We start from the raw sequence: 26,464 nt of genomic DNA, 5'->3' as shown, positions 1-26,464 counted from the left end.
AAAACCAATGGAAAAGGAGAAGCACAAACCAGCATAGGCCCATTTGGAGCAAACATGTCATACAGCACCCACAAATGTAGGAAGGTACCACTGTCTATTCCCCTCTTTTACCTTAACTGTCTTTTCTCCTTGTTTCTTCTGCAGTCTGATTAAGGATCCTGTCTCCATGTCAAATCATGCACATTTGGTATAGTCAAGGAGGAAAAATAATTTGATTCATAGAAATTCTGAAGCAGAAAATGTAATTCAAATATTGTACTTGAAAAAATATGCACTGAAAGTGTATTACTTATATTTTTGAAATGCAACATATAAATATAGAACGTTTCCCTTTAAATGGTGACAGATGAAAACCAGTAAGAAAAAACATAAATAAAGTCTTAAAGATTACTTAATATGTCAGGCAAAGTAGGGTGAATCAATATTAGGAAGTGAGTTCCAGGAGAATTAATGTCCAATTTCAACAGCTTCTAAAATAGATGTAAAGTATATAATCAATTTTTGTACCATAAAAACTGTAAGCCATAGAATTACCTCCTGTAAATTTAGATATTTACTTAAGCATGGTTACTTGCATCTGATTTGCTGGCTGTAGAGGAAAAAGAATGAAGCACAGTTGCACTGTGAGCACAAAAAAAGAAGGAATCCTAAAAGTAGTGAAGTATTTGAAAGAATATTTCAGCTTTCAGATGCTAGGAAAATGGACTGCAAAACAAAAATATTGCCCCCTCGAAATCTTAACACCTGTTCTGTGAAAAGATGTGCCTTTTGTTAAGTACCTTTCAGGGTATCACTGCAGAATAATCACCCCACTAAACAGATGAGGGAAGGTCCTTCTGCCTCAAAAAATTTTATCTTCCAACATCCCTACAAACAGGTTTCTTAGTGATGACACATTCACTTCACTCAGTTTTAAAATTATTTTACCTAAATCAACTAATCAAACACATTAAACTGATGTCATTGCTACTTAAATCAGTTTAGCTTACATGTAATGAATCAAGATAAACTGATGCAAGATCTCGAACAGGAACAAAAGCATGAATAAGGCAATGAAACTTATTATTTCAGGTAAAGGACTAATGTTAAGATCAAAGAAATTCCATGGCTGTGTTACCCTTTTAAAGTGGACAATGTTACCTCAGTTTTCTATTTCACCACTAAGAACTGATAGCCTAGAAAAGGGATTTCCAAGTTGCATAAATTGCCAGTGCTTTTGAATCCTGCACTGCTTGAGAGGACATGAACACAGGATGAGGTACTGTACAAAGGTGATGGTATTCCACCCATTTTTCTCCTCCAAAAATTTAATTAAAAACTTTTCATTACTGTATTGTACTGGCTCTAAGTTGCTGAATCTGCAGCATGAATAATTGTAGGGTGAATTCAGTGACTGACTTAAAACATCAGGGCTCTTCATACCCAACTTCTATCAAATGCATCTCTTACTAAAATTGCTAAAAAAGTAGGATTCATTATCTAAATTTAAAAAAAATCTGCGTAGTTAATACATAGCACAAGTCTCTCACTTTTCCAAAAGCACACCAGAAAACCACACACCTTTAGGATCATCCTAATTTTTCCTAAAGCAACCTCAAATAAAAATAAATTTATAAGCAATATAGGACCACTAGAGCTGAATATTTAAAAGATACCAGTTTTGACAAGTTTCTAAGTGACTTAAATTTCTACTTCATCAGTACAGACTGACATTCCTAATTCAAACCTCAGGCTTACATCACTGTCTCAAAGTTCTGCCTTTTAGCAGCACCAAGGGTAAAGTCCTGAAAGACAAAAAAGTCTCTTTGCACATTCTCAAAAAAACCCCAACCCAAACAAACAAAACAACCAACAACACAAAAGCAAATAATTTTGTTCTAGTAACTCTACAGGCAATACACTGTAGAAAAGAATAGAGTTTGTTAAAATTACAATAAAGACAAATCATCTTAGTTTTTATTTTTGTCCCTAGGAAATCATAACACTTTGCCTCTTACACCCATAAAACTGTATTATCAGAGTTTTGGGGTCACCAACACTTGACACTGAGTCTTCCGATGCTAAAAACAAGTAATTATTTACACTCTAGACCTAAATTCCACCAGGAAGTAGTAGAGATGACAAGCTCAGAGGTTATGCACAGCAAAATAGCAGAGAATAAACTTTTTATATGATCTGAGCTGCCAGCCATATAGTGCTGCTGAAGGTAGCCTTGAAGTATGCCAGCCTGGTCCAAGAGGGTGAATTTGTGCAATTCTGAAAATATCTGCCTCCAGTTAATTCCACAGTCTACCTAAGCGCTTTTCAATATGGTACCATACTGTGAGTTCCATTAATTACAGGTTCCACTTCATATCAAACACCTCACATGACATGTTTCTGAATATTAAAGTAAAATACCAAAATCCCGAGCAGCAATATTTTATCATGAGATGGAAATATCTACACATCCCTCAGTATGAGTGCACAGACTTCAGCTGAGCTATTTCAACAGTTGAAATTATTTCAGAGTTATAACACCAAAAAAACTCCAGGCTATGTGCTTAACAAATTAAATTCCATCAAGACTAACATAATTTAAACACAGTATTGTAATTTTTATAATTGAAATTCTCTCAACAATAGAGTGCTTGATTCCACAACAGCTCATCTGTATATTATCAGCATAAATCCCCAAGACTTAAGAGATTCTTATGAGGGAAAAAATACTAAAAATTATGCCTATGAATGAATAAACTTATCTCCCTCAGCCAAATATTGAAATAAGATGTTAGATATTTGAAAAAAAATCTAGATAAACATAATTCTATTGTAACAGAACAGATTGAATAAAATCATTTCAATGCCTTTTCTCTATTCTTGTTTTTTGATCACATTACTATGAAGTATTTAACTCCACTTGTCTCTTGGTTTAGCATTTATTATCACTTTAACAGCCAGTACCATGGGGTAAGCCTTCACAAGCTTGATGCTCAGCCTTTGAGATCTCAAATTGTCCAAGTAGAATTAATTACTCAATCATGTTTGTGCAGCAAAAGACGCAAATCTGTCTGTACTCACCCTGGTGGGCAGACACAGCCTGACACACAGGGAAGGTGTGTTGAGAAAGTGAGGTTCAGCAGCTGATTCTCACAAGTCCTCTCTCTGCTGAGCTCAGGATCCACTTGTGGATTACTGCAGTTAATATAAATCTGTCCAACTGGGCAGCTGTGGGCTGGGGGAAAATGGACAAATGCTTCAGCCTTCACACCTGAAATTCTGTGTTCTGTAAATGTGTGCAATAAGGATTTGTAACACAGAGAATATATCATTCAGCAATACTAGTAGCATTCAGTTGCCTCTCCATATTATTTGGGGCAAAGCTATCCTTTTGTTTCCCTACTGAAGGTCTGCTGTTTATCATGCAGCTAAGCTCATCTGCATTAGCAAGAAAAAAAATAGTATTTTAAAGTACTGGGGGAAACAGGATTTTCAGATTTAACAGTATTTTGAACAGTTAGGTTGGTGCAAAGCAGGAGCATTACTTTTCAACACACAAATAGAATCCCTTCTCAGAAATTAATTTGTACACATAGCACTATCTATCTTTGAGACTGGAGGAAATTTATTCACTGGGCTTGAAGCATCGTTTCCCTCTCCCTCCACTCACCTATTATGTTGTTATCACAGTTCATTACTCCATCCCTGCAATGGCTGCAATAGAAATACACAAAAATGTACTGAGAGCCAGGAACAGCTAAAACATATTAATATATTCTATTTAGTAATGCAGAATAAGCCAATAGAAAATAATTTTATAAATGTTTGCACTGAACATTATAACCATCAATAAAGCATTGCCTTAACTCATGAAGACCATTAGTTAAACTCCAACCTTTTGCTTTATACATTATGTTATTAGGAGTTAAGATGCATGGGCTGACAAAAAAATATGTACATGAACATGCCCCCATACTGCTCCCCAGAAGACATTTCCCCTGCATGAAACAGTTCAAAGCTGCATAAACCTCAACCTAACAGGATACTGTGTGCAGGGAAGAACTGAGAAAACTAACACTGTCTGCTCCTTTCTAATTTGGGCCAAAATAGCCCTGTACTTTTCTAAAATGGTAGCAGCTCCTATTGCAGCTCATTGTCAGGGAAAACTGTAGCAGTGCTGGCTGAGTTTGAGGTCCTGGTCATCACTAAAGAAGCTGAGGCCATGAAATCCAGCACTATTTTCCCATTCTTTTGCAATAGCTAAAAGAATTAGGATCCCCAGGACTCTTCTGGCTGGTCAGCAGATTCAGAATCAAATTCTGTGTGGGCTACAGCCTCCCTGTGAACATATATGGAGTTGTGTATGGACCCCAAAGTCCTGCAGGAAAAGCACTCATGGACTGCACAGTATCACTGAGGGAAGAGGAAAAGGAGTACCAAAGGCAACTGAGAGGGAGGCAACTCAAAGGCTGATATAACATCAATGAAAATATTTCAAAGAACTTGTTGAAAGCAACAGAGCAGAAAAGCTGTTCCATAGATAAGAAATTCCAGTTTGAAAGTGGGAAGTTCCAAACAGGAAGCAATTGAGAAGAATAAAGCATGGGGAGAAGAAAATTAAGATCCTAATTGTTTCGAAGACAAAGCGACAGATAAAAAGAACGCTTCATCACAGAGCATTTTTTCCAGTTCATCCACACATTTATTCCTACAGTATTCCTAATGCATTGCTTGGCATAAGGCAATTCACAGGAGCTGACAGTCTGTACTTGTTGTCATCTTATTGCAGGGGCTCCATACTGTTGTCTCCTTATGGCAAAAGTTTCATACCTTCTTGGTGTTTTCTCGTGGTCAGCTCCTCAGAGCACTGACTCTTTCTCCTTCCCAAAGCAGCCACTGACCCCAGTTCCCCTCTCACCCACCCCCCTCTTTTATAGCACTCTTCTTCTCACTGCTTACAGCTGTGGCCTGGTAAAGTCAGGCCTGTTCCTAATCTTTGCTAATTGGCCCAGCTGCAACTCCTTAGGGGTAACATTACTTTCTACACTAGCTTTATTTTCTTATATTCTATCCCTCTACACATACTTCTGCATTTGAAAGCCTTTCCTCTCAACAGATCTGTATATAGCCTTATCAAAAAAACACCTCAAGTAAAAATTGCAGCTAGATAGGAGACACAGATCTGTAATTCCAGCTAAAATCCTAGTAGTTATAAACCAGTAGATTAATTTTATTAGCAGACAAGCTGCCAGATCCCAAGCAATTGCACTGAAATTAACATGAAGAGGATTTTTGTCTACAGCAATTTTTTAAAAAACTACATTCGTGGATGATCACATGATTTACATTCAACCATATATCCATCAGATGGGTCAGCAAAATTAGCTGAACTAGACCTTTGAGAAGGAGGATTAAAGATTTACAAGAAGAAGCATCTTCTCTTGGCTGCCAGGGCTGTTTGGCACATTCTGTAAACAAAAACACATTGGGAGGGCAGGCAACAGTGCACCCAGCCTTTGCAGGGCCTCATATGCATCATGGGCTGCCTGGCACACTCCAGGGAATCTGCCCTAAGGTAAAAAATTAAGCTAACTTGGTGATGTCTTCATCAATTTATAACAGTCAGTATTTATGGACTGCTGACAAGAATGAGAAGGCGTTTGTGTGTGCTCACTAAGTGTCCCCATTGCAACAGGAATCTGACAACCCCAATCTCTAATTTGGCCTTTGTAACAAGTACTACACTGATCTGTCACAGACAATTTGGTCTGCTCTGCTTTTAATTAAGCGCTGTAACAACTGATACAGGCAGTCAGAGCTCAGATGTTATTTCTGAAAGATTTTTATCTACAGAGCTTGTCATCCACATTACTTAATCTTCTCCAGACAGAAATAACTGCTGAAAAGGATGCAGCAGGCAGGAGCCAGGAGCACCTAACAAACTTTCTTCTTTAATGTCAGGACAGCAATGATGCAAATGGAAGAGCAAGAGGACAAGAACAAATGCCAAATGTAAGGAACCATAACAGAGATGCTTATTTATCATTGGCTGCAGCTGACCATTTTTTGTGTCGTTTGTTAGTTGATAAAGGCCACACTGCTCTTTTGCAATGGTTCTATACTAGTGGAAGACAGGTTCTGAATAATGCTTCATAAATGGATTTAGAATCTGGTAAAGGGAAGGAGAATAGCAATAAGATCTTTGGACAGTCAGGAAACTGTGCTTTTCTGAAGCTCTCCAGATTAGTATGATATAAGAATTATTGTGGCTTTTCTTTCTGTTTTGAGCTTCAATATATTGCATTACAAAGCACAGCAGCCCGGAAAGCCTAAGTTCTAAAGGACTTTTGTCAAACACAGAAAACTGGTCTATTCTGTAGGTTTCATTTAAAATTACTAAAACAACTGAAAGAAAACCCAACAAACTAGCTAAAATTATTTGAAAGAGCTCTTAAAAAGATGACAATTTAATTTTGTGAAAACACAATTCTTTATCTCACCATTTGCCTAAAGATGTCATGACATTTTCTCCTGGGGGATAGTCAATTCCTTGAAAAAAACATGGGCATTCATTTCTGGAATAGAGGAAAAACATGTAACTGATTAACCCAAACTGAAAAAACAAGATAAAATTCCCATTAAATTGCTGTTCAAATTTCAGTTGCTGTGTTGTTTTTTGTGTGGTTTTTTTGGTTAGCGGGGAGTTTCCTGCTTGTTCAGGGTTTTTGTTTAAATGCAAGCAATTGATCTCAATACTGCTGTATAACTCAAGCCCATTTCAAACTAAATTAGTAGGAAAATGGAAGCTTATGTTTTCTATCTCTTATGTGCCAAAAACCAGACCAAGTAACAACTAGCGCTGATGATGTTCACTGAGTGTCCATGTTATAGAAAAGCTATTTCTGATCACACAGACATCCAGTTCTATATAATTCTAAGAGGGTCTAAGAGACCCTGTCAAGTTTACAGATGCCTATCATCTACAAGGGTACAAGTTAATTAGCTTTCCGCTCTGACTTGCAAATCTGGTGGTCTGAAGCCACACAGTGAGCGTGGCCATCAGAACTGCAACTTTACCCACCGCTGCACACATCGCTCCGTCCTGGCATCCAAATACATTCCAGAAGGACAAGCACAGCCTTCAACGCAGTCACTGCTGCATGTCTCTGGCACAGACAGTGCTTGGCAGGTCCTGCCACAGGTAGATACACAAGTACTGTACTCCTTTGTGTCTTCACATGAAAGAGCTGTCCAAACGAAACAAATCTCTCAAATTACACTGCAAGAGACTCAAGGACCTCCCAACAGTCTTCTGATAAACATCTCCCTTCTTTTGTTCCCAATCACATTAAATTCCACTAAAATTGCTATCTTGGCACTATGCTGTGTAAACTACACAGATGTAAATCCACAGTAATAACAAGAGCAATGAGTCTGTGCAGGTAATCCAGATTTACACTGTGGAAACCGAACAGATGAAGCCTTTTTGCCTCTAACTCTGAAAGAACTTGCCATTCGTGCATGGGCTTTTGGAAATGCACAGCACCTTAAAAGAACTTTGCAGATGTTGCACAATAACATATTAAATTTTCTTTTATATATATATCTATATATATAAATATCTGTCTCTCATAAAGCTCTACTAAAAAAACACTGAAGCTCTTGAAATAAAAACAGATGAATATATTTTAAGTGCTACAAGCATGACTTTTTAAATATACTGTGAGAAAACTATATTTGTTTCCAGAAAAGTAAAATAAAATGAAGTGGCTTGAGTGACTCAATCGTAAGTGGACACAGCCATTCAAGCCCTAATAATTGCAAACAAGGCAGTCTTTTCAGATATACATACAGATATCCCAGCTTAAGATGGTTAAGCTGGACTAAATTAATTCTCTTTATCGTGCATTAAAACACAGATAATTACATGATGTGATGACAAGTGCTAAATGCTAAGCTCTTGAATACTCCTTAGAAAAGATTCTCAGACTTTTTAATAGAGCCAGACCTACATCAGGGGTATCAATTTCAGATGGTTTGAAAGGGTTTCCAATTTTATATTTTTTTTCAAATGTATGTGAGGGCCCAACATGCCCTATCAATATCTTTTCCATCACTAAAATCTAATATAAACTACAGAATTTAATATTATCCTTTGCTTGTGAGGATTTATGGAGTAGTAACAGACATCACCTTTATCTATAAAGATACATATAGTCTATAATGTTCTATTCATTTTAAACTAAATAACACCAAGTTTCAACACTTGCTTCTGCACTTTGTCTATTTCAGCGTCACTGACAGTAAGAGAATAAGCAGAGATTGTCAGACAGCAGAAGTAGACAAAACCAACTAAAATTGCTTAATACTTAATTCTTAACACTTCATTCTTCATCTTGTTCATTTAAAGAATTAGATAAACCTAGCATCTACAAGGAAAAGTAATCCATGCAGTTCAGGAATAATATTTATATAAGATATGCAATGCCATATAATAAGGACTGACATATTTTGAGTTCTGTACACATTTGAAGCCTGCTGACAACTTTAAAAATATTTGTAATATTTCATAAATCAAAGAACTGCAGAAAAGGAAGAATTTGTACCAGTGTTTTTAGAGGATTCTATCTTGACAGAAAATTCTTTTTAAAAAAAGAACCTTGCCCTGCATGCAAAAGTTCGTGTAAAAATTAATCCTTTTCTCATTTAAAAGACTGGATTGATTTAATTTTATTTGCTGATTGTCTCTAAAGTCCTCAGGCAATAATTATTTAAGTCTAGAAGTGACAGGAAACTCACCACAATCTGGGACAGCTCCTCTGAAATCTATTACAATTCCAAACCTTCGGCAGTGATGAGTGTAATGGGCCAGAGCAGAGCAAAAACAAGTCTGTCCACATTTGCAAGTGTCTCTTCTGCACTGCTCAAAATAGGGAACAGGACTCAAATAGGGGTAGCATGGAGCAAAAAGATCTTTCGTAAGGATGCTACAAGCTTCCGCTGCATAAGAGGCTACACAAATAACAGATTAAAAACTGTTTCAGTGAGGGAGTTTAAAGAGACTTGGAACAAAAAGTGTCTTCTACACAATGCAACCAATCATGGTTATTTACTACTGCCACATAAATATTTTTGTCTTTGTTACCTACACAGCTGTTCAGAAGGACTAACATTCCTGTCCCAATGTGTTACCAACAATGCAGCTTATTAGCACTGCACATGGTGTACTCAAGAGACAAGTGATGTTGTAGCAGGAGACATGACAATTCCCTAGCACTGCTGAAATCACAGGGGAAACCTTAATAATCTACCTCTGTGTCTTTACAAGTGTTTAGTGTGAATACAAGAAGTGGTAGAAATTGTGAAATAGATATAACTGATGACTTAGTGACCATCTGTGGTCCTCATAGCATCAGTCACCTGCATGTTATCCCAGCTGGATAGTCCCTTTCTAATTCTATAGGCTGGCAATGTGTAAGCATCCTTCTCATTCTCTTCCATAGTAGACAACTAAATCAAGTATTTACTTTTTTCAGTATTCTCAAAAATGAATGCTGCAATAGTTTTGAGTCTCCATCTTAACTAGCAGCATCACCAACACAAGACATCCTAGCATCTTTTAATGCATGTCTAATTTACCACAGTGTAACTGCAAACCAGAAATAAAAATGAGGTATTTCAAACGCCTCCGCAAGTACTACAAAATCCTCAAATTACACAATGTGAGTTCTTAAGGGATTGAACTCAGCTGCCTCTATACTACCCTAGGTACTAATTTCTTTCATGGGTAGGTCTGGTTATTTCTGTACCTGATCCAGCTAGGAAAATGGGCACAGGTGTACTAAGCAGAAATGCATTTGTCAGTGAGAATCTGCCCTGGCTGCCCACCTGCCTGCAGATGAACATCACATGGATCCACCTGTGAGCTGTCATGCTCAAGAACACACCCAGATGAAGTCTTCCAAGAGTTTCCAAACAGCTCTGGAGTGCTTTCTGTTACTCCAACAGGAGATCTTCCACAAAACAGAAGTCAGTCAGAAAAAGTACAGTGAATTTGCAGGATGATCTCAGTTCTTACACCCTCTGATTCAAGCCCCTCTTTCACCATTTCATATTCTCATTCACTCATCTATAAAACTGTAAGTTTCAGGACTCCTTTGTTAGCAGGTAGAGGCTCAGAAAAAAAAATATCCTCTAGGGACTTTTTAAGGAAGAAATGACCAAATCAGACCAAGTTTCATTTTTATAAGAAAGCAGGGAGCATCACTGTCCTGATAGTTTGAACTCCCTTATTTGTCTTTTTGGCTCCTTAGTGATATCTGATCCATTTTTAATCTCTCCTCTACCTTTAGCTTCCTGTCTGTTGCTGACTTCCCAAGCCCTTTATTCCTTGTAGGAAAGACAAAAGAAAAGAAACCCAAACCTCCAAAAATATAACTGCAAATGCAATTGAACAGATACCTGTGAAACCTAGGAAATAGAAGCTGAGCAATAAAGACTTTGATCAAAATAACCAAGGCACAGTAATGTCATACAGAAAGAATGATCAGAACTGTGCATTTAAATACGGAACATTATATTTGAGGGAAAATATTGCACAAGGCACACAGTTAAGTGTTGCCACTGCTAAAGCAGCTGGGAGTGAAGGTGTTGCAACAGACACCACTGTCTATGGCAAGTATCCCAAATCTGCTGTGGATCAGGCTGGTTGTGTTTGTGTCAATATGCTTTGATACCACAGTCTGTGTCATGTCTGAGCACAACTTGTAAGACTCCAGGTTTAAGGACTGAATTTACAAATACCAACTACTGCACAGCTTCTCATTTGCATGAGAGCAATCCAAAGACTGTCATCAAAAATACACTACAACACTATCTGTCAAACACAAATATTTTAAGTAGCTTTACATTAATAATAACCTTTTAATTTAGATGCTATGTATTTCATAGTCTCATTATAAATAATAGTCTGATCAGGGTTTTTAATCTGTAACATAGAAACTGTTCAAAATTCCACTGGTATATTTGTGTATCTGTCTTTTTAAATGGGAACTATAACGGAAAGCTTTCCCATTTTTCAATTAGTTTTGAGTTAGAAAAATTCCAGCTGTTCCAAGTGCAAAAAAAAAGGAAATAATAGAAGAATTTCATATCTTGTTGTTGAGTCCTAACTTTGTGTTGTTCTCCCAGCTCCACTAGGCTTCTCTAATCCCTTGGAAGCCAATTTGCTCTTCAGTGTCTGTGAGACATAAGCTGCAGAGAAGCTGGGCAAACAGCAGCTTTGGCTGTGGTGCTTGGGCAGCCCTGAGCACTGCTCCCTGCAGCACAAGGAAGGGAAGCTCAGGCAGCAGCCAGTTCCTCTTGCTGCTCTGCAGGCACTGAACAATGGGGGCTCTGTCAGAGACAGCAGATTAGGGCTCACAGGAGAACACAGGAGCTGGAAAGAGATAGAGCCTTGCAGAGGGGCAGAAAGTTCTGTATATAGGCCACTCTGTATTTTGGACAACACTTTTTCCTGGTAAAATAGCTCTTGTGCATCAGATATATTTCACCAGAATTTTAAATTAAAATATTTCTAGCAAAACCAGGCTTGATATCCTGCAGCTGAAACTACAGATTTTCTATTAGCAAATTGAACCCTACTATCTATCTCACTAATGAAAAACTTCAAAATAAATTATTCTTGGTATCCATCCTTTCAGCTTCAGTACACACTTGATTTACCACTCTATCTACAGATACTCATATACTGGCAGCTCAGATAACTATAGATATTGAAATCTTGCAGCTCTGCATACAGAAAATCATCCTCAGTGTTGCCATTGAAGGTCCCACAAAGGCCCACGGTGTCGTCCTTCCAACGTTCATCCACCTGAAGGTACAGCCTCAGTCCTTCTCTGTCGTAGAGGACCTGTAACCCAATCTGGGTCTTGACTTGCAGGAATACAGAGGACAGCTTCCGTATTTCAAATAACTCTGGGGAGCAAAAACAGAGACTGCTGAAAGGCAAAGAAAACCTGCTTGAAATTTACATTTTGTTTCTTGTCATTTCACTGGTTTATATCACTTTTATCTAAGTTTTTTCCTATTAAGGTCCTATTTTTATCTGAACATGGATTTCTCATGAAAGGTTATATTGATTCAAACATTAGGAACAAAGCAAGAAACTTGTGAGACTCACCACACTGGTTTAAAATGCATTGAGTGTTAAGTGATATATTCACAAAGGTAAACTAAATTAAATCAATGTAAAGACAGCAACAATGCAGAACATTTGTGTAGACAAACTAATCCTAAAACCAGGAACATGACTCCTATTTCAAAATCTTTTTTTGTGAAATCTCCAAAGAGCCAAGGCCTTGCAGACACCAATTGTACTAATGATTTGCATAAAAAACTCTCATTAAAGATAACACTAAATCTCACAGTCATATATACTATGCAGAATGCCAGACATCTTCAGGACAGAGGGATTTAAAAACTCAAAGCCAAAAGAAGCAAAATAAATTTTTTGTCTGAAAATCTGGAGCTCACCCCTAAGGGGCAGTAGGGTCCTTTCTCCTTAAATTTACATGAGTTGCTTACAAAAATGGGAGAAGAAATTATTTAATTCAAGAATCAGAAAAAAGAATTTCCCCTCAGGCAAGAACTAAAAAACCTTGCAAATGTGTGGGATGGCATTTGGACTTGTTAAAATAAACAAAATCATAATGTTAGAGACAACTGGCCTAATGCAGCTAGTGCACAACTCCTACCATTACTGTAAAAAGTACATCAAAAGTTAATTTGTGAAGCATTTAATAAGAAAGAGCAATATTGACACTAAAATATGCCTTGTAATTTCAGCATGTTAGCAATACTGACAGTACCACAACACGCACAAATGTCATTGAAACACTGCTCTAGTGTTTGATAAGAGTTATATGGTTATGTATTACTCCTTACCATCTGCATAAGGCAGGTTAATTTTGTACTGGTCATAGATCAAAACATCTCCTGAATGAGTCAGGGTCACTTGCCTCTTAGGGTCCTGCTTAAGAATGAGGCTGACAGATTGGATACATGACCCATCCTGGTTCTGCAAGTGAGAGCAGAGCAAACAAGAAAAGTTATAGTTAGTGGGAATTGAAAATTTTAATATACACCCTGCTTCTTAGCAGAGTGCACTTAAGAAATGTGCAGCCTTACAGCTAAGAAAAATCAGTATATGGGTTTAATAATGACATTAGCATGCTATGCAAAAACAGCACAGAAGTGAGATTTGGCAAGAGGAATTTGAACAATTCTCACATAGCTCACACAGACACACACAACTCATGAGGCATCTGATTAAAGGCCCACTGAGGCTGAGTTGATATTCACTAACAATGTCAATGTGTTCTGATATACCCAGGTCCTTCCAAGCATATTTTAAGGTATAAAATTCTTTTAAAGACAAACATTAATGGGAGACAAACAGCTTGTGAATCCTTATTTAAAACAGCACTTAAGTTCATTATCTCAGAGGGGAGTTGTAGAATAGAACATGTTCATAAGCTCTGTAGATGAATACTGATATAAAAGGCAGCATCATGCCAGCATATAATATCACAACATCCAACTGACCCAGCTTGCTTATTGCTGCTACCATCGCTTATTCTTATTTGCGTTTCACTTCTCCAAGTCAAAATGTCACATAGAAGAACACACGGGTAGGAATACTGCATTGCAGTCTGGATGAAACATTCTTAAGAAAAAAAAACCTAGACCTATTTACTTTTTTTACACCCACACTCTTCAGTGAAACTTAATTTTCAAAAGTACCAAAAGGAACTAATTAAATGAAATTCTACACCTCTCTTAAGTAACATGAAAACGAATCAAAGAGGTGATTAACAGAAATCAGTCACAATCAAAATTTTCAGAATAGGACATCCACTTTCCAGAGTAAGTACAAGTACTTTGGCTTCCAATGTCAGTATGGAAAGAATGATTGTTAAATCATGTACATTAATTACAGCAGATTAACAAATTTTTCTTAACAGGATGAATTTGATCACTAATTTAAAAGAAAAATGCTCTATCAAAGAGAATCAGGTGCAGTGGTGGATCAAGAGATGACTCAAATTTCCCCATGTCAGCATTGACCTTGCTACATGCTAAAAGACATAAGAATCCCAGTCTACATTTTACTCTCTCATTGCTCTAGAAGGAAATTGGGTTTCTGATACTCCAACTAGACTCAAATCTCTTCACCATAGCTTGAGACACCAACTTATTTCCACTGGCTTGATGTGGCTGGGTAAAGTTCAGAGATTGTCTATTCCCTGCCATCTGCAGACAAAAGGGGAAAGCACCCAACTCTTGTTTCTTCTATTCAGCCTCCTTCACTGCAAGGCCTCGTAACCATTTAACAGCTATTCCAGAACAATGACAGAAATTGGGTCCACTCTTGTCACACTATTTGTTCATTTTCCTCTCATCTTGACTATGTGTCTTCAACGTCTCAATGTTGTAACAAAAACATCTCTCTTACCAACACCATTTTGAGCACAAATTCAAAACAGCCTTATAGACCAGAACATTTACAGATGTGTCTGAAATCATTTAGTCAAACAGCAGTCTAGGTCTCCCTAGCATTCCACACTGATTGGACCTGGAACTGTGCTGCAGCCAAGGAATAACCACCAGAGGTGTTGGAGGCTGCATTATTCATCCCCACTGCCTCCAGTGAAGGAATGACTAACAATGAAACAGCCAAGTTTTAAGCATTTTCAGTGCTGAAAGAGACAGTGAAAAAGATCTAGTCAAGATAACTTTTGGACAGTTGCACAAACATCAAAATTACACAGTGAATAGCACCACTCATGGTGAAAGAGATCAGAACGCTCAGGCCAAAGATTTACACTTCTATTCAACTCTCTGACTTTCACTGGGATGTGTCTAATCCAGGGCAGATGTTGCCCTGCTGGTTGAAAACCATTCCTAGAGCTGCAAGGATCTCAGTACAGTACCATGTGGTCCTGACACATGCTGAACTAGCAGCAGAGCAGATCACCTGACAGCTCTTCAAATACCACGGACACAAGTACACACAATGGTGCATAAAGATAAACAAATACATGCAGAGTTTCCCTGTCTCTAGATAATAATGCAACAGTGATCTTTCACCAGCAAATGAAATGATAAAATGCAAATTAAAAATGGTAAATTATAAAAATAGCTGGAGCTATTTCATCAGCTCAACCAGCTCCCCTGGAGTGACAGTGAAGACAGACATCTGCCTCATCAAATCATGTGCTTGTAGCTTATCTTGCTGTCTCACCTCTTCACCAAGAAATTAGGTTTCTGTGCATTTAATTCAGCAACAATGGCTACAGAGTGACAATATTGTTGGGCTTTTAAGAAGCTAAAATAAAAGAATGGCAGGTGACATGAGGAGCAGAGGAGAACCAAGAAAACAACCCTCCATAGTATTTGTATACATTGCACAGTATTAACAAAAGCTTTATTATTCCTTCAGGTTTAAACTGAAGGAGAAATTCTGCCTGACAATTGTTCTCTGTTCCAATAGACTGTTTCTTTCACAGCACTGCCCAGCCAGCTTTTGGCAGGGGTTTTCACAGGAATGGCCATTTCTCTCACTAGATACTTGAAAAAAATATCTATATTCAGAAGACCTTCTCATCATACAAACTACAAAGCCAGTAAGGCTGTCACCTGAAACTCAGATAAGGTTAAGCTGTGCTGATCACTTGACTGATTCTCCTTCCAGAAAGTGCTTAAACAAAATTTCACATCGTTTTGAAATAACTTGTTGCCTGATGACTGTTTATGTCACCAACTCTGAGGCTCAGGATGACTGGATTCTTTGTGATTCAGAAAGCTAAAATCTCCCCAGGTATTTTCTTTCCACATTTTCTAGTCTGCTTGAATGAGATCGGAGTGATAAGGCTTTTTTAAAGAAGCACATAAAATCTCAAACCATCAAGAAATATGAGATTCCACATTAGAAATCTTTTAGCTTCCCATTTCAATTCATTAATTTTAATAAATGGGTAAAAAAGATAATGGAGGGTGCCTGGGGAACTGAAAAGCAGCTCCTCTGCCAAGTGGTACCAGCTGGTTGATAATCAGACCCTTGAATAGCTGCTCTGAAGCCCCACATTATTGCACTCTACTACAAAAACTGTTCTCACTGCCCTCTTACCACCTGTACACTGATAATTAAATCAGCAGCACATAGCCCTGGGACATATCCCAAAATCCTCTGATTACCCACCTGATTGCTAACATCCAGAATGCTTTACTCAGACCTCTGTAAAATCTACACCTGTTACGACTGATCAGATTACCTTTGTTAAAGGCTAGCTGAAGTATGAAGCTGAACATGCAGTAAAAGCCAAGAGAACCTGGGTTTTTTCACCTGCAAATGACCTGGACACAGAGACACCTTAAGCAAAATCACTAAGTCAGGCTGAAGAAGAAGGCAAGAGGCACTGCACAGTCTCAGCAGCGAGGCAGAAAGCCAACTAGTTTGGTTATCACCTTGCCCAGCAAAAATTAATCACAACAACTAAACAAAAAAGCACAATTCTGTCTGCTTGTACAGAAAGAGAAGTGTTCCTAGCACGAGGCAATCAGATACACATACGTACTCTGCCCATTACCACAGGAGGTATCTGCTCTATTGATGGGCTGTCCAATGAAAACCTGCTGCGAGCAAGAAGTCACTTTGGCCTCAACTCTCCTTGGATAAACAAGTTGCCTCTGCAGTTTCTCTGGGGATTTCCTTGGCTTTTCCTCCATGATATAATACAGCTGCACTATACACAACCACATTTCTCAAGCTTCTTGGACTCTGCAAAATTCTGAGACTCTGACACTGACTGAATGGATGCACGCTTATGCTTATGTTTTGTTTCACACCTATTCTTTTAATTTTTTTTAATTGAGATGATACTAACTTGATCAGCTCCTCAGGATTCCAAGGTTAGCACAGAATGAAGTTAGCCCAACTTGCTGAAATAAAACCAAGCTAACTAAAATATGCATTTGAAGTGGGGAATTCTAACAACCAGCTACATCTTGAAACAGCCTCAATCTTTCTATAAATTGGAAATACTAGCAGGATCACAAGAATAATGCACCCAGAGGGTAAAGCCTAGAAGTTTTTTAAAATGTCCATGTCCTTGCCAACATTTAATCTCACAGCCTTCACTGTAACACTGCTATCTCAAAGAGCTAAAGACTGTTAAAACGTTATACAGCAATTTTATTTGCTACTCGGGAATCCACTTTTTCAATAGTGGTAACTTCTAGGCCCTGTCACATCTCACCTGGTATCCTGATAGGGCTCTCCTAGGAACTACAGAAGAGACATTTATTTCAGCATCATCAAATTTCAAAATATATTTGGTCTCTATTCCAGCTAAACTATTTTTCTTACTTCCCAATTTGTACCACTGAGATCAGGGGACTCCCTGCCCTCAGTCTCCTACCTCTTACCTGGATTGAAAATAAATAACTTCTATTATAATAAACTTGTCACTGCAACTTTATTCTAACTTTCTACTTAAGTCTTTTCTGTCCCCCTGAGAAGTAGGTTAAAACGCACAAATAGAAAATGACTACTGAAATAGGCCCTTAGACAGTGTAGCATGACAACTTATATAACCATTTCATCTCCCCAGGGAAATCTCAACTGCATGAACAATGGAAACTGCAGAAAAGAGTGACTGCAATCATTAATGCAAAAAGGACTTATAGAATCATACTTTTACTTAGAACACAAAAGAAAACTAATGTAGTTACCTCCACAGAAGTACAAAGCAATGGCACTAAATCTAATTTCATGTGAATTGTGTAACAATGTGGGCCTAACATATACAGATGGTCTAGAATTACAGCAAAGTCACTTAAGGCTATATACACCTCAAATACCTGTACAGTTGCTTCTAAATAAAAACTATTGCAGAAGGCCATTGGAGACAAAACATAAATTAGGCCAAGATCCAAACTCTCTCCTACTGCAAGTCCAGCAGCTTGGTAATCACAACTTTACAATAAACGTGGGCAAAATCCTGCCCTTACATGCACACGTAGGACTCAGTGTGAGAAAAGCCTGATTCCAGAAAACAGCAGAGCTCTGTCACCTGCACTTCCCATACCATGGATGTATTTTTAAGACCTCTTCTACCTTGACATCACTTCCTGAACATCATAAGCCCAAACAAGACTGAAAAAAACCAAAACTCTGTAGTCAAAAACCCCACCAGTGCTCCACACCTCACACATAGTTGTATGATACATGCACAGAAATGCACATACAAAATAAAGGAAAGAATGGGTCTTGGACATAAGGCAGGCAAAATATTTGGAGACACCTGTGCACAGCTTCAGAAACTTTCAAAAATAAAATAGGACCATCCTTTGAATTACCTTTAATAGCACATTTAGTATCAGCTATACACGTGCACAGGCTTGTAGCTTGCTTTTCTTCTTAAAAGCTTTGTTTTTCCCCTCAGTTAACAGACCCTTCAGGACACAAAGGTCACAGGAAGGCTGCAAGCCCTACCTGTCCACAAGGGGCATTCTGCAAGGACACCGTGAACATCCCAGACGTGCGGCTCTTGGCCAGGATGTACTGGCAGGGGGCTTGGAAAGTGTATCTGCGCCCATCAAAGGTCATGAAGTGAGTGTCTCCTGAGACTGAGCATTCAGCTGAAAAACATCACAAATAATGCACCCAAATCTACAATAAAGACAGCATATTCCTCACAGTTATTGCTGCTGTGGAGTTCATACACTCTGATACATTCTATAACTTAAAAAATTGCATATATATATATATATATATTACAACCAGGTATTAGGAACCAAAACTTATCCTTGCTTTTGTTACGGAGTTCCTACCTGATGCCCAGCCAGGATACCTGAACAGCTCCTCCCCTAGAAGGAGGCAATAATATCTGTCATCTGTATATTATGGGTATTGAATTTGTGGCTCTTTAAACTGATTTTCAGAAACATTAACACATTTAACTGATAAGCCAGGCATTTTAGTATTTAATCTACTGAGTGCGTGGATTGAAATAAAAATGCAAATTACATAATGAAACATTATATTAACATCTAAAAGTGAGACTTACTGAAGTAAGAATTGACTTACCAAACAGTATTTGGGACTTTAACATACCTGGACATGTAAAATTTGTACAGATCCACTTTCCTCCAATGCAGGTGCTGAAATCAAAAGAAATTTTTCATACTTTTATTCTGTGAATTATACACAGCTGTCCCTCAGTTGTTCTTCCTGCATCCCTTCTCTATGGAATGAGCACCAAATGTCTTCAGTCTTATAAAAGGGTACAACAGGGTTAATTAGCACTGTCTTCATGGCTGGAAGCTTGTCATGAGGACAGAATCATGTGTAATTTCATCCATGCACCCAGTGTCACTACCATTTCTTTTTAGCTCCTTAATAACCATTAGAAAAGTTAAGGATTAATAATATATTAAAAATATTGAGGAAAAACACAAGTAATTTGAATTTTATGACTTTAAAAGACAAGAACTTTTGGGGGGAAGCATAAGTTTCTCATCTGCTAGTTCATCCATTTTCTTCAGTTAAGGTGATCCACTAAAAGTCACATTCTCTTCCTACAAATTTTTCTTTCCAAATCATAAAATTGACTTTTAAACTCCAAAACAGCAGCTTAATGTCAGAATTACATTAGGCTCTTTATGTCCAAGAAATAAAGAGACAATACAAACAGGAGAACAAGTCAGTACAGTTTTCCTGTTAAGATTTTGAATTCTAGATTCTTTTAAGTGAGAGTCCGAAATGGAGAACAGGATTAAATATTACAATATTCTCTGCAGTATTTGTCATGTTCTCTTCTTCCACATTAATAGCTTAATAGTTTATCTTTGCCTTAATTGCAAAACATACAAAGAGTAGCCATTTCTTATGTAGAAACAGGGAGCGTTTATCAAGTTTATCCAATTTCTAACTGAAATAGGCCTTGAAGAAGCTGTTTCTTATGATCATTCAAGGATTTGGTTCACAATGTAGTAAGAAGAATTACTCACCAGTTATTACATTCTTCATAAACCACTGAACCCATCTCAAAGAAACTTCCATGGTAGTCACAAGGACAGTCCATAGGCTTGACACATGATCCATTTTCATAAATTAAGCCTAGAAGACATAAAATAACAAGAAAAAAGTGGCTGACAGAGCACTAACAATTATACTCAAAACCAACACCAATGATCATTTTATATGATAATAAATCTTTAGACTATTTGTTAGCCATTTTCACAAAAAGTGCATTTGAATTACATTAAATAAATTATATTACAGGGATCAAGTCACTAAATTTCCTGAGATAGAGCAAATATAGTGAAAAAGCCAAGTATTTAATTACTGGGTGAGAGGGAGTAACACACACACAAAATAACAAACACAAACATACAGGCCATGCTGCTATGAGTGCCTTTGACTTATTTACAAACATATCTAACACATTTACAAATCTTTGCCTCTATGGTCCTCATTTCACTGATTTTTTTTTTGCCTTTTTTCCTTATTACTATAATGATTATTATTATTTTCTTACCAGAGGACCAGAAAAAAAAGGCTTTACCAAACCATAAAAGACAGTTTATGACACATATCATTAAACTTATAAACAAAGGTTTATAAGTTTATAAGAGGCAGGACTTGAAGATCCATCCATAACTTTCTGTCCTCTTTTAGACAGAATTCTGAACTCAACAGAAGCCAATAACTAGGGGAAAACTGGATATCAACATCTACTTTGGTGATGAGGGTAAAGGTTCACTACAGACCACACTGCTAAATACCTCATTTGCCAGAATGATACAGCAACCTAAGAACTTCAATATCAACACCTGTTTCTGGCCACAGGAACGAGTTTTATTTATGTCATGGTTTTGAGCCTTTCTAAGCACCCTAACCAGAAAAAAAAAATAAAACAAAAAAAACCCATGCTACCAAAATAATCCTCCCCAGCCAACAAGAAACAATCAGCAAGCACCACAATCAGGAGGATGCAACAGAGAAAATCCCGTTCTTCACTGAAATTGTGTAACTCTACAGGTAGAACATGGATCTGAGCTGAAACCTATTCCTACTTTTTATAGGGAGGAAAAGGCTGCTGTCAGTAAGGAAAACAAGGTCAGTTACCCACACTGCTGACACTCAGTTTATAAAGAGCTCCTGCTTCTTATCTAGGCAGGTCAGAGAGGGATGTAAACCTGGGGAGGAACACTCTGAATGTTGTGTGGAACCAGGTGTGTGGAACCTGAGAAGCAGAACTCACCATCTGGGCAGAAGCAGCCATCAATGCAGTGGAGCTCACTGCCAATGCACTGGGATTGCTGGTGGCATGAAACAGGGCAGCAGTTGATGCATTCACTGTAGGTCAAGGGCTCAGCACATGTAATGACTGAAATGCAAAAACAGGCAGAGAAATGAAAAGGTGTACAGCTACTGTCACAGGGCACCAATGGATTGCATATGCTCCTTTCAGTGATCTATTTTCTGGCATGTCAGTTGAGTATCTGTTCTCTAGATAAACACTGTGTAAAACAATGGCTTTCCTAACACACAGAATTGGTACATATTGATATTTTCTTTATTAAAGGTGCATTAAGAAGGAATAATCTTAAATCATGCTTTCTCAAAACAGAGCTGTTTGGATTCTTAGACCATCATCAGAAGCAGTCAGGACACCCATTAACACAGATTTTTTGGAACCACCCTTCCGTCATAGATGACAAAGCAGTTTTGATCCTGTGGTCCAGGCAGGCACCCAAATTAGACAAGCTCTTTCAAACTTACATTACATGACTTGTAATGTAAGTAAAGTCTTGTAACATGAAGTCTTATGCAAGTATAACTTAAAATTTATTTTTAACACTTGTGACACACATTTTATATATCACAAAGCCATGAAGACTTTGGCAATATTTAAAAGAGTAGCTCCATGAAAATAAAAACAGTTAATCACCTTAAAGAATCACATTGTAATAAGCTTAATGCTTTAAAAAATTGCACACTTTAAAGAGAAAATCCATTGTATTAATGTAGCCTTGAAGCAAGTCTGACTCACTGAATCACTTCATTACCAATAGTACAACTCCAAAACTGGAGAAAGTCAAGGAACTGAAACTATGAAGGGCAGCCTTCTCAAAACACAAGGAGTAAGCAGCATTTCCAAGAGAGGAGCATGGGCATTACCACACTGCTGGAAGTGCACACGCCATCCATGAAGTGGCTTTCCTGCCTGGGCACACGCCCTGGCGTACTCAGTGAGTGCTCGACACCAGGTGGCATCATCAGCTGCTGACCTTACACAAATAAAAGGTGACATATTATTTTGTGCCTCCATTCAAACACACACTCATGACCTCATGAATGCTCCTGCACTGCGTTCAGCCATGCTGTTTGAATCTACTTTAACAGTATTCTAAGCTACTGTGCTGTTGGACTAGGTTAAAAGTCTGGAAAGGATAAAAACATTCTGTCACCCTTGAAGAGAGGTCATCAGTATAAGTATCAATGCTTTAGAGACCTGACACTATTTTCTTGAATAAATCCACAAAAGGCAGAAATACAGCAGTACAAGGAGACTTCAGTAAAGCTCTTAATTTTTACAGAAGTACTATCTTGCAGAAAACTCACAAGAAGGAAGTGTAAAATTTCTACCAGTGAGCCACGAGGGTACAAGAAATGGAAATTTATCTTCTGACTTGCCTTTTTTTTTTTTAATTTAACTAGTCAAAACTGCTCAGACCAGGAGCATAGCACATTATGAAATGTCAGCATAAGTTCAAATGTTTATCAAATCCCTCTTTTCAATGGATTACCATACAGCTTGCAGAAGCCAAACTGACCCATCGACTATGACATTTCACTATAGGCTTTAGAATGGCAGGAAGTACCTAATGATGTTGCACACTCAGAATCAAAACAGATGACACATTCAAAGGAGACAGACTAACCCAACTGGAAAATATCTGGGCCTGAATTTGATCATTCTTATACCAAAGAAAATAGGAACAACTCCGCAGCATTCCACAGCAGTAAAACCAGACCAAGTGAGAAAACCAAGACAGCAGAACAAAGTTAGATAAAAACTTACATGCAGAGAAAGCCACATATCAGCTCATTTGACATTTATAATTCATTCTTATGATAAAAGGACCGTTGGGATTTTTTAATAATAGCTTTGGAATTAGCCAAAAACATTCACTTACATGCAGAGGTCATTTGTGCAGCTTGCCATAAAAGAAAGAGGACTCACATACTCATGACATTGTTTAAATGGGGGATGTAACAGGATATTACACAGAGCATATGCCCTCTGAAATGAAAGAGACAGCTGTTATAAAGAAGGCTTGCAAAAATAAACATAAGCAGAATAAAATAGAATGCTGTGGAAAACCAGAATAGACATCTTCTGTGTCTAGGAATCACTTTCCTCACACCACACAGAAGCAGAGTTTAGCAATACATTGCTCTCCATGTCAGAGTTTCCATAACATTGAAGCTTTCATCCAATGTCACAGCAGTGCCCAAAAAGGGCACAGATAATTTTGCAACTAAGCCAACACAACCTGAAAAAAGCCTTCATTTTAATTGAATTACACAGTAAAAGGCAAGAGAAATAAACCATAGCTGGCACCAGCTTCAGTTACAAAGCACTTAAATTTAAGGGTTATATCCTGAAAATACCAATTAAAAGGAAAAACTACTTCAAAGTCATGGAAAAAAGCAACAATTCTCTTTTTAAACCTTGGCAAATAAGGACAGAGCAAATAGTGCTCTGACTCTGGTTTTGCTTCCCTGCTTCTTTCTGTCCTTCCTATGGATAAGTTCTAGAAGAATCCTTTATTTTACAACTTGTGACTCATTCAGCTTCATAGTCAAACAGTTCTATTGGCTGCTATGCAGACAGTATAATATTTGAACAGATCAAGAATTAAATACAGCAGAAAGGGGGGGCAGTGGGATGATGGGAGGGCAAGGGAAGACCTGCTGCAACAAGCATTTCAATTAATCTCTCTCAAAAAAAGATGCAAATATTTCCAGTCTCCTTCAAAGTTAATAATTTTTGTCAAATAATTCATTGAAAATTCAAATTATGTCAAATTCTTGCTCCAATTAGAATCACCAGCAATGTCAATAATCCTTTTGTGTTGACCCAAACCTGCAGAGATTCGTGGCTTTGTGTCAGGCACGGGGGCTCGCTGAGAAGAGATTTGTCCCAGTCAGGTGTTGCTTGTGGAGGATTTTCCTGCCAGCTCTCTACAAATTCTGTTACATCATCTGTCAGCTTTCCTGGACAAGACACAGAGAGTCACACGGTGACTTCAAAGAACAACACTGTTTCTATAGGATTTCCCAGGGAAACGTTTCAATAATCAAAGCACACCAAGAACAGAACACCCAACCCTTCCCTCTGCTAAGTGAATCAGCTGAAATCAATCTGATCCTTTCAAGAAGCAAAAAATACTTTTAAAAGGAGCTAGAGAAGCGGGCTTTCAGGAGGCAGAAAGCAGCTTAAGCAACTTGGCAAGGAAGGGATTTAAGGGAGAAGGACCACACCTACCTTAGTCCATCAATGGAATAAAGGAAAGAAAAGCTTAAAAAAATTAATAAATCAGACATAGGTTGATGCTGCTACTTTATAATAGAATGCCCAACAGGGAGTCCAAAACCCAAGAAAGAGGAGGCATTCCTGGGTCATAGCAATGGTACAAAATGATTGTCTGAATTACTCAAATACAGGTGCAACTCTTAAGTAGAAATGTCCATGCTAGGGTTAAAACAACAAATCCATCATTAATATTACTCACCTTGGGCAGGTGGTGACATTGATTACTGCTTGGATTACCCACAAATGCATATCTTGCCACATTACTACTACTACTCCCCAAGCCAAGTGGATAAAGTTCACGCACAGTGAATTCACTCACTTGTGCTACAAATGCAGATTTAAGGGATGAGGACACTGAGAAAGGTGAGAGGAGAGAGAAAAGCCTCTGGGGAAATGACCCCTTTATCTTGGTATTAGCATAAACACCTTGATTTAGTGAGCAAAGTATTAGTGGGGGTAATCACTGTTCACAGGGCAGGGCTGGTGCTTTCTGAAACTGAGGAGAATGCACAAACAACAGAGGAGACCACATCCATTCTGAGATTTGAAGGAGTGCTGTGCAGAAATATCCTCAGGTTAAAGAGGAGGAGCCAACAGTTAACCCAAAGCAATGATCTCCAGAACTTTTTAAGGCCTCACTTAGGATACTTCACAAGGGACCTGGTCTTTTCCCCCTGGTTTTTTTTCTCCTTACTCATTATATACATGTATTCACTCACTATTTTTTTACTGAAAAGAAATCCTTTTGTAAGTGTCTGAAATTGACATTGAAAGATGACTGATTATTTCTCAAAGTGTTAGCACATATGAAATGCCAGATCAAACAAGATTTGACAGTTTGCATTAATTTGATTTACTAATTATCAAATTTTTTCCAATTGCAATACCTCAGGCTTCCACAGGCCTCAAAATTTCTAAAAGGGCAGTGAACATCTAAAAACAGATTTTACCTTTCAGGTCCCAGTAAAGTGAAGCACAAACACCATTGTAGGTAATTGAGCATGACAGCTTTAAGATCTTCCTCCCTAGATCCCCACCTACATTTCAATTGTTCCTCTTCACTAAATATCACTTAGCAGAAGTATTCCAAAGCATATTTTCCATTCTAAAAGCCACCCATCTTAAATTCAATCAGCATTACAACTGACAACTAGGAAAGTAACATTTATTTCACCAGGAAAAAAACCAAAAAAAACAATACATTACTCAACAAGAAGTATATTAAATACTCACCATAACTAGTTTCCATATCATCCTGCAGAATAGCATTATTGTTTCCACACAGTCCGTGGGTTTTGCCCAGGTACTCTGGTGCCATTTTGATGTACACTGCAGATTTACCATCCCAAGCCAGGGTAAAGGCATACTGGTGCCTGACCAGGAAGTATCCAGCTAGTTTCTGGATGTGTACGTTTCCAACAACATAAGGTAATTTTACTCTGGAACCAAAAATAATATTATGTCAGGAAACTTAACCATTAAAATAAATAAAATATTAAAAAAATATTTATATATATATTTCCATTTTATTTAAAATAAAAATAAATATTTACACACAGAACCAAAAATATTACATTAGGAAATGGAATCATTAAAAATAAATTACCTGCTGATGCCTTCCTCATACAACTGAAAATTCCTGATGTAAATATTTAATAACTCCACTAAACCAGATGAATCATGAATGGCGATGATTTTACTTAATTCTATATACCACTAATTTAGGTATCATCTTTCTCTCACTACTCAGGAAATGCAGAGTAATTATTGCAGCTGTGGTCTGGATGCTTTTTCAGCCTACCAAGGAATAACTT

General features: G+C 37.8%; 1 protein-coding gene across 1 annotated transcript in view; it reads right to left on the bottom strand.

The window, feature by feature from the left end:
- Nucleotides 1-26,464, bottom strand: part of OTOG (otogelin) — a 92,418-nt gene that overhangs the window by 55,936 nt on the left and 10,018 nt on the right. Inside the window, exons 8-23 of the mRNA XM_059474156.1 lie at nt 25,884-26,089; nt 24,201-24,331; nt 23,248-23,354; nt 22,229-22,338; nt 21,309-21,434; nt 20,053-20,161; nt 19,157-19,203; nt 18,536-18,681; nt 12,925-13,057; nt 11,778-11,955; nt 9,868-9,992; nt 8,779-8,991; nt 7,061-7,226; nt 6,480-6,554; nt 3,650-3,693; nt 3,061-3,214 (exon numbers count right to left, since the gene is read on the bottom strand). Of these exons, the coding sequence (XP_059330139.1) occupies nt 3,061-3,214; nt 3,650-3,693; nt 6,480-6,554; nt 7,061-7,226; nt 8,779-8,991; nt 9,868-9,992; nt 11,778-11,955; nt 12,925-13,057; nt 18,536-18,681; nt 19,157-19,203; nt 20,053-20,161; nt 21,309-21,434; nt 22,229-22,338; nt 23,248-23,354; nt 24,201-24,331; nt 25,884-26,089 (2,070 nt within the window). The remainder of the gene's footprint in view (nt 1-3,060; nt 3,215-3,649; nt 3,694-6,479; nt 6,555-7,060; nt 7,227-8,778; nt 8,992-9,867; nt 9,993-11,777; nt 11,956-12,924; nt 13,058-18,535; nt 18,682-19,156; nt 19,204-20,052; nt 20,162-21,308; nt 21,435-22,228; nt 22,339-23,247; nt 23,355-24,200; nt 24,332-25,883; nt 26,090-26,464) is intronic.

Source organism: Ammospiza nelsoni, chromosome 6 (genome assembly GCF_027579445.1).
Source record: "Ammospiza nelsoni isolate bAmmNel1 chromosome 6, bAmmNel1.pri, whole genome shotgun sequence".
Classification (NCBI taxonomy): Eukaryota; Metazoa; Chordata; class Aves; order Passeriformes; family Passerellidae; genus Ammospiza; species Ammospiza nelsoni.
This window is presented reverse-complemented; position numbering and strand designations above follow the sequence as displayed.